Source organism: Xyrauchen texanus, chromosome 15 (genome assembly GCF_025860055.1).
Source record: "Xyrauchen texanus isolate HMW12.3.18 chromosome 15, RBS_HiC_50CHRs, whole genome shotgun sequence".
Classification (NCBI taxonomy): domain Eukaryota; kingdom Metazoa; phylum Chordata; class Actinopteri; order Cypriniformes; family Catostomidae; genus Xyrauchen; species Xyrauchen texanus.
The window spans coordinates 23,914,823-23,924,023 of NC_068290.1; the positions used below are offsets into that span (position 1 = coordinate 23,914,823).

Below are 9,201 nucleotides of genomic sequence, written 5' to 3' on the forward strand. Positions count from 1 at the left end.
CCATGTGTTTTATGCTATATATATGTATTTATTTATTATATATATATATATATATATATATATTTTTTTTTTTTTTTAACTTATTTAGCCACAGAAAGACCATCACACAGCAGTGCTGCCTATTCTGTGACAGCCGGACGACTTTTGCCACTCATCTTCCCCCTATTTGTGCCTTTTTTTCTCTGGTACCTCAAGTAACTTAAAAACAAACAATCTTTTTCAGTTGATATTCCTCCATAACGAGTTGCATTACAGTAAATTCTTTTCTACCCTCTCTGTATTGCACTGGATTACACACACACACACACACGTTGGTGCGGCTATCCTTATGAGGGCTCTCCATAGACATAATGATTTTTATACTGTATGAAATATAGATTATATCCCCTAACCCTAACCCTCATAAAAAACTTTCTGCATTTTTACAACTCCAATTCCGAAAAAGCTGGGACAGTATGATAAACACAAAAGAGTGATTTGTAAATTATATTCCCCCTTTGCTATATTTAAAGTACTAATGATGTCTTTTTAATTTAATAGTTTTTTGAAAATGTACAATAATTTCAAATCAGATGATTGCAACACGCTCCAACAAACCCATATGTTGTGCTTCATAATGCACCACACATTCTCAATTGAAGATGGTCGGGACTGCAGGCAGTCCAATCTAGCACCCACACTCTCTGCTGACACAGCCATGCACTTGAAATCCAGGCAGTATGTGGTTTGAAGTTGTCTTGCTGGAAAATGCAGGGACATCCCTGGAAAAAACAGTGCCGGATGGCAGTATATGTTGCTCCAAAAGTTTTACATATCTGTCTGCATTCATGATGTTCTCACAGATGTGCGAGTTACCCATGCTATGGGCACTGACACACTCCTGGTCCATACAGACACTGGCTTTTGGACCTGACACTAATAACAGCTTGGATGGTCCTTTTCCTCTTTTTGCCTGGAGAACGCAACACAAACTTTTTAGAAAAAAACACAGTTCCACTGTTCTACTTTCATCTAAGAGGAGACAGAGCCCAGAGAAATCGGCAGCGCTTCTGGACAGTGTTGATGTAGGGCTTCTGCTTTACATAGTAAAGTCTTAACTTACATCTGTAGATGCAGCGGCGAATGGAGTTGACTAAAAAAGGTTTACTAAAGTAATCCCAAACCCATGCTCATGATATCCATTACAGATGATGTTTTTTAAGACAGTGATGTCTGAGGGATCATTCCACACATTCAGAAATGGTTTTCTTCTTGCCCTTTATGCACCGAGATTTGACCAGATTCCTTGAATCGTTTAACCATATTGTGCACTGTACAGGGTGAATTGACCAATTTCCTTCTAATTTGTCTTTGGGGAACATTGTTCTCAGAGTGCTGGATTAGATGCATTGCATCTATTGGCAAATTGACAAGTCTTGAATGATCCTTGCTTTTGGAGGCTCCTTATATCCCATAACACAATTGTCCTGTTTAATATCTCCTGTTTGACATCGCCTTGTTATTTAAATTCGTCAAATTGTTATTAATCTTAAATTGCCCGTCTCAACTTTTTTGGAGCATGTTGCAATCATCTGATTTGAAATGACTGTACATTTTCAAAAACAATTAAATTCACAATGTAAAACATCATATAATGTGTATTTTTAGTGCTTTCAATATAGCAAAGGATGAATATAATTTACAAATCAATCCTTTTTGTCCCAACTTTTTTGGAATTGGGGTTGGTATGTTTTTTTTTTTTTTTTTTAGCAATTTGAATTATGGGGGACAATAGATATGTCCTCATAAACCACATTTATAGCATAATATCCTTGTAAATAATTCCTTGTAAACCACACACACACACACATGCACCCTCACTTATTCCTTTGCTCTGTCATTTTTGTCATGCCACTAATCTCTATCCTTCGATTTCCCTTCTGGCACTCTCTCCACTGTCAGTGCCTCCTTACTCCTGTCTGCTCTGATAAAAGTTCACTCTGTAACAGACCGACACTAATCTACCTTCAAAGAGCTTATTTTACGCTTCGTTTTCTTTTAATCCCTCTGTCCTAAAGAGTCAGACATTCCTTAACGTCCCTCCTCTTTTACAAGCCCTGCTCTCCCCTCTGTCCTACTGTACACTAAACTGAGCCAAAGAGGAGGAGGAAGCTCCCCAGTCCTGCTGTATATACTACTGAGTGAAAGATCAGGGACAGAGTGACCACTCCTGAACACATCCAATCCCATTGAAGAAGATCAGGATTTTTTCCAGTACTAGACAGGATCAATGACTGGGGAAGAAATGTCATATTACTTTTTCACATTTTTTTATCTTTGAAAGAATAATAGTTTAAAAACCAAAGCCAGATGCACAGTACACTTAATTTGAACAATCATTATATGACAAGATGTTGTTTGTTTGGACAGTTATTTTGCTGAATTGATTTTATGCAACTTGGCAGAACTCTGGAATTACCTGAAAAGTCCTGGAATTGTTCTCTTCTTGAATATCTGAAATCATTTTAGAAATTGAGGTTGGGATGTGTGATTCATTGCCACACCTGCGTGTGTTGGCTGAAGTACTTCCTGTTTAGTATTTGTGGGACATGTATGACTAGGCACCTCCTAGTATGGACTATGATTCTCTGTAAAGTGTGAAAGAGTTGGATACTTGATTATGGCACTTAATCAGGTTCATGTTCAATTTCCTTAACCTGTTTTTCATTTATGTCTGTTTTAAAAAAAAAAAAAAAATTATAGTTGTTCCTGTTCTGACTTCACTCACATAATTATGTGTGGGGATGTGTGTCAGATTGTTTAACTGAATGAGGAAATATGAAAAATCTTTTTTATGGTTATAACCATAAATGATGTGTCTTTTCTGTCAGTCTGAAATGATGTATTGATGATAGCAGAGAAAACAATGTGTTGAGTACTAAATTGAAAACTTAGCCTAAACATGTTAGTATAAGATTTACTCTCTCAACCTGTGGTGGACTGAGATTTAAATTCAAATCTTAGTTTAAATTCAGGTTTGTCTACCTAACATTATTTGTGTAATCTTTTTTTAAATTTTTTATAAAAAAATTCTACAATAATTCTTTACTATAATTTGAGCAATGCATTTTTAGTATTCACAGGAGGAGATTTATTGTTTAGATCATAGTTTAAATACAGCATAAAACTTTTGGTATGTGGGGTGATCAAGAAAATTAGCTTAAATAAGAACTGACTAAATATATTTATAATTTGTTGAACTATTAATAAGGAATTTTTTCATTCATATTCAGTTCTAATAACAGTGAAGTCATTTGCCCTTTATTAAGTCTCAGAATTCCAATCCATATTTTTGGCAAATAATTTTTATTTTTTTAATTTCTTGTCGTGTCTGATGATTTTCTTTTAATTTCAGGATTTCAGATGCAAATAATGGGTGCCAAAACAGAACAATCAGTTTACAGATTTTTGTACATGGTATGTAGGAATGTAGTTTTCTTTGTAATTTGAGTGTTTCACATTTTTGTGAAGGGGTCAGCATCTTCTGTGAAGAACTAATGTAATGTTTTCTATGGCAAAATGAGCTACAAAATAAAAAAATAGATTTTTAATTCTCTTTTTGTACACTGTAATGTCCTGTTTCACAAATGTCATTTGAAAGTGAATCTGGAGCCAGTCATATACGATTGACAATAATCATTGACCATAATTTAGAAATTCTGCTTAAATACACGTGTTTCTGATCATGCTTTTCAGAACCTTGTGTGAATTTTCTATGAACTTGCATTTAGCTGAGGAGTGTCATATAAATTTAGAATATTTCATGTAAGAGAATGTAATAATCAATAATTATTAATTGTATTTATTTTAAAAAGAGCAAATGCAATTGTGATATATTAGGACAATACACATTGAACCGATTATTCCAAGCAACAGAAGGAATGTACCTGTCTGATGGGAGATATAAGAAAATATTTAAGGATAATAAATAATCATTCTTACAACCCTTGCAATTGTGGTGAAGTAAAAAGAGATTATGTATTTTTTTATACAATATCTCCAAACCATCATTAAGATGGTTTAATGCCACTTTAACATCATATATGTCTAAGCATATAGAGTAAAAACTAAATGATCATTGATTATTAGCACACTATGTAATAGTTATTTTTATGAAGTGAGTACAGATGTAAAGGTATGTTCAGTGTGCTGTCTGTGTTTGTGACCTTCAGTAGGTGGCAGATCATTCAATTGTCTCCTCTAGATGGCATCTGTTCCTCACTGAACCACAGAAATTTAGTGTAAGGAACGGTTTATAGATGTTCTAAAAGGTGACCTCACCATGATTCATTCTTTATTTTCAGAACAATTGAATGGCAAAGGCAACTGTAAGGTTAAAGGCAATATTTTTTCCAAATATATATATATATATATATTTTAGCCATTACACATTTAAAATTCACAACAAAATGACATCATTTCATAATAATGTGTAATGTTTTACTAAATTAAATTAATTAAGCTCAAAATATTTAGTTTAGTTTTTATGTTTTTTTTAAAGATAACTGTTCAGTTTGATGGAATTTTATTATGAAATTGAGATGCGTGAATCTTAAAATATTTTTAACAAGGAATAGGGAAAGAAAAACCAGACATGACTGTATAGAAGAACTGCTAACATGATTCATTCTGTTTGAATTGTTAAGAAGATTACACTGCAGGTGGATGAAGTGAATGCATTGTTGATAAGACAGACGTTTTTCTTAGGGATAAGACTTTATAGGTGTGTCATGGCGGAGGGCAGGTCCGGGTCATGATTCTACACACCCGGCCCCATAATCAGGCAAATCAAGCCTCAGAGAGGGATAAAGGCCGACTAGAGACTGCATTGGGATGGAGAGAGATATTTACGGGCAGCTGTCCGACACCTATGTGTGTTTGTCTTTTGGTCAAGTTCCTCATTAAAATATTATTTATATGGACCTCCTTTCCATTAATACCTTTACAATAGGAATTTTCTTAAATGCTTTATAATGTACAAGAAAGAGGGCTGGAGTTACTGAAAATGAAGCAGAAGTTTAAATATAAAACCATTGATTTGTGAGAAATATGCATAATGTGCATTAAGTATACTGAACACTACATTTGTTAATAGTTTAGTAATGTTTTATTTCTAACACAGCAAATGAAAGACTTATGCGAACACCAGTGTTACCCTTGTTTGTTTTATTATGAAGACTTCAAATTCACAATTACACACATTATCACTTTTTGGACAAAAAAAAAGACGTTATTTTTTTTTTATCTGAATAAAACCTGCCTACATTCACAAAGCTTTATACATTCATATTTTTCAATAAAATCTGTACAGAGATAAATTAGAAAACAGTTTTAAGTCTGTAGATCACAGCAAATGCCCAAACGATAACAGTTTATTTTAGTTTAATTTAGTACTTCTTGTATCTTTTTGTTGAAGTCATGCAACATTTTCTAGAGCAGAAGGGATTACATAAGAGAGCAAACTTTAAAATATTTACAGTCCTGTAAAATTGACACAGTACAACATACAAGTCTTTATGTTGTGTATAGGAATACAATACACACTGACACATTAAAGGAAATAGCTAAAAGAGCTGCAGTTAAAAACAATACAGTCAATTCAGTACGTATTGCTTTTTGGTCAACATTATTCAAACCAGTCTAGAATTCCAAAACAATACTGGCAATCTGCTTATGGTACTGTACAAATGCCCTTCAACATCTTCAGTATTTTATTCCTGAAGATTTGCCGTTATCACAAGTATGAGTTCCTAAGACACTTATGTATTGTGAAAATTGGGCTAGGCCCTCTACTTTAGATTGTATAATATAGCATTAACTATCAACAGTTTAAAGGGATAGTACACCCCAAAATTAATATTTTCTCTTCAGATACTCATCCTCATGCCATCCCAGATGTGTATGACTTTCTTTCTTATGCAAAACACAAGATTTTTTATAAAAAATATCTAAACACTGTAGGTCCATACAATGCACGTGAATGGTGATGACAATTTTGAAGCTCCAAAAAGCACATTAAGGCAGCATGAAAGTAATACTTATGACTCCAGTTGTTTAATTCATGTCCTAGCTTTATACTGAAAAAGGAGATTTTGCTCTGTTCTCACCCAAAATGGATTTGATCGCTTCAGAAGACACAGAATAAACCAATGAAGTTTTATACATTACCTTTATTCTGCCTGCATGTGCTTTTTGGGGCTTTAACATTTTGGTCAGCATTCACTTGTATTGAAAGGACCTACAGAGCTAACACATTCTTACACAAATCTTAATTTTTGTTCTGCAGAAGAAAGAATGTCATAGCAAATGTTGTTTTGGGTGAACAATCCTTTTAAAGAAGTGCTGGGAGCTTCTAGATAGTATGAGTGGAAGCTTTAAAGGGATGCAGCTAAGACCTACAAAGCCTATAAGAACAAATTATGCTCACAATCAAAAGAAAAGCTTTATGGTAGGAATTAGTTGTTGTTTTACTTACAGCTCAGTACCAGAGTTTTCTTTGAACTCCTCCCAAAGACCTAAGATCTTTGACTTTATATTTATGAATGACTACAACTTTTCTAATATGTCAGGTATACATTGTGTAGCCTTCCTTGTTTATATGCAGCTCCAGGTATTTCAGGACCAAACTGAGATTGGACCTAATGAGTGGACATGCTGACATCCTCTGTCAAATCTACACCCCCATTAACTTTAACCATAAGAATGGGGGATCCCTTGGGCCAATATCTTTGACATGCTCTGTAACATGAACACACGGGAAGTTGACACGTTGCTATCGATTGTTCCAGTACCCTGGCATCGGCCCCATTATGCCAATTTACAAGCTCCATCTCCCATCAGACATCTTTGATCAATTAAATTATATTTATCTTCTCCTGTGGCTTTTCCTGTATCTTTTAGAATCTATAGAATGTTGTGTCAATTACCTCAAAGACTTGGGTTCTCATAATGTTTTAAAACCAAGAAGTAATTGCATTTGTGTAATAAAGGACCAGTGTTAAAGTCTGTTAGGTTGAGGATTGGGTTAGGGGGTTGCATTTGCATTACTCTTCACTCTATAACAAAGTACAACTAAAACAATCTGACTTTTGGCATCCCTTTGTGCAGTGGTGGAGCCCCACTCTCAATTGCTATTTTGGTCATTTTTTGTTAGAGTACAATTTTTTTTTTTAGAGGTGGAACTGTCTCTGAACAACAGCAACACACAGGAGACTTAACAGACATGCACACCAAGGTCGCCGCATCTCTCCATCCCAGGTGTCACTGTATCCACTCCCCTCCATTTTTGTATCCTCGCGCCTTCACTTTTTATTGCACCTCAAAAGCGTTTTGCTGCCAAAGCGAAGTCAAACGTGCTTAGTGTTTCTCTACAACTTGAGATTCACATAATCCTGTGGTGTTGTTCTCCTCCAGAAGATGGCAACACAAGGTTGTTTTCATGCGATTCTGAAGAGAGAAGCTACTGACTGCGGGCACTCAAGATGTGGGAATAAGGCAGTAACACAGGGTGCTTTTTGCCAATGTGTGGGATACTACAATTTACCAGACAATATGTCCGACAATGTTTGAATTTGTTGGACATTTGGATATTTTAACGGTCAAAAAAATGGTAATTACAGGCTAACAGAAACCCTGGCTCACACATGCCCATATATTCAATAACAATTCCTGTTTTGGGCACTGGGTGTGATTTTTTTGAATTTCTGTAAGCATAGACCGAGTTTAGCTGAATTCACACAGGAATAATAGGAATAATCTATTAGATTTTCTTAGTTTTATATACAAAGGCCATGAAGGAACAGTCCTCATCTGTGTTTGTTGGACTCTTGTTCTATGGCCATACTATTAGTAACATGTTGAGTCATCTGGACTTGATCAGAGTTCTCATTATTTCTGTCACTTCCTTCATCTTCTCTTACGTTTTGTTGCTTTTAGTCTTATCCCAGAGCGTTCTTCAAATGTTCTCAGCAATTTAAAAACTCTGCCAGTTTTTAATTTATTGCCGTGAATTATAAGAGATTGCCTGATGTGACAGATACTAGTGCTTTTGCTAATTGCCTTTATGCCACACTCCAGTTTTCTCAAGGCCAGTGTGAGAATGGGCTTGGTGAGCGGGCAGCCTTGACACAATGTTCTGTAGTCATCATTGAACCCCTTGACCTTGGGGAGAAGTCCCTCTAGAATGCTGAAGTCATTTGGTGGTGTAGCATTAATATGTTTACGAGATGTAAGAGAGATGTATGAGAGACTTTCCATTAGGAAAGACATCTTGATTTTTTCGGGGCACTTTGAAAATCTCACATAAATGCTAACATCATGTGCTTGAAATTTAGTTCTACTGAAAGATGGTTTTAGAAACACCTTAATGCGTTGGGCTAAAATCTGAGTGAATATCTGATAGTCAGTATTAAAACAATGCATATTTTCTGAGGCATCAAAAGATGATATTTTGAAATCATCCGGGACCTTTTTAGTTTCAAGCATGAAGTTGTAGTGTAGCTTTAAGATTTCTGTCATTGGAAGGGCATTGTCCTTGTAGTCATAAACACTTAATTTATCAGGGGTTTGTTGTTGTGAGTCAGGCAATGATCTAATGGCACTCAATATTTCTGCACCATTTATTTTGCCTGCTATTCTTATGCTTCTATTTTTGTCACTGTATTCCAAATCCCTTAACATGGAGGCAACTTCTGGCATTTTACATTCAGGCAGTGATGGAACTTTGAGTTCTAAAACTAGAGGATCATGATCAGAGATTTCTTTCTCCCCATTTTTTGATTCTCTCTTTTTTGCTTTGGCAGCATCACATCTTATGACATAACTTCCTGTGTTTGATGACATGAAAAACATATCTATCCTTGAGTAACTCCGGTTCTGAGATCGTGTGAAACCCGTATCCATTGGATGTATATATGCAAACGTGTCTATGAGGTTCAGAGAATTAATGAAATCTTCTAGATTCGGTCTCAGTGCAGAGTGGTTTGTTTGATCAGATGAAGATATTCTATCAAACATTGGGTCCAAAACTGTGTTGAAGTCTCCACCAACCACTAAAATACCTTTTGTGTTAATAGCTGTCAAATAATCTCTCAATCTATACAACATATCTGTGTCGTCCTTATGGTTGTACAGATTAACAAGGGTATACAACTGACCATAGAG

At 35.2% G+C, this 9,201-nt stretch overlaps 1 protein-coding gene across 1 annotated transcript in view; it reads left to right on the plus strand.

Annotated features, from left to right (window-relative positions):
* The window catches only part of si:dkey-246i14.3 (ephrin A4), a 76,015-nt gene extending 72,453 nt beyond the window's left edge, over nucleotides 1-3,562 (plus strand). The window contains exon 5 of the mRNA XM_052144516.1: nucleotides 89-3,562. Coding sequence (XP_052000476.1) covers nucleotides 89-198 — 110 coding nt within the window. The 3' untranslated portion in view covers nucleotides 199-3,562. The remainder of the gene's footprint in view (nucleotides 1-88) is intronic.
* The last annotated feature ends 5,639 nt before the right edge of the window (nucleotides 3,563-9,201 follow it).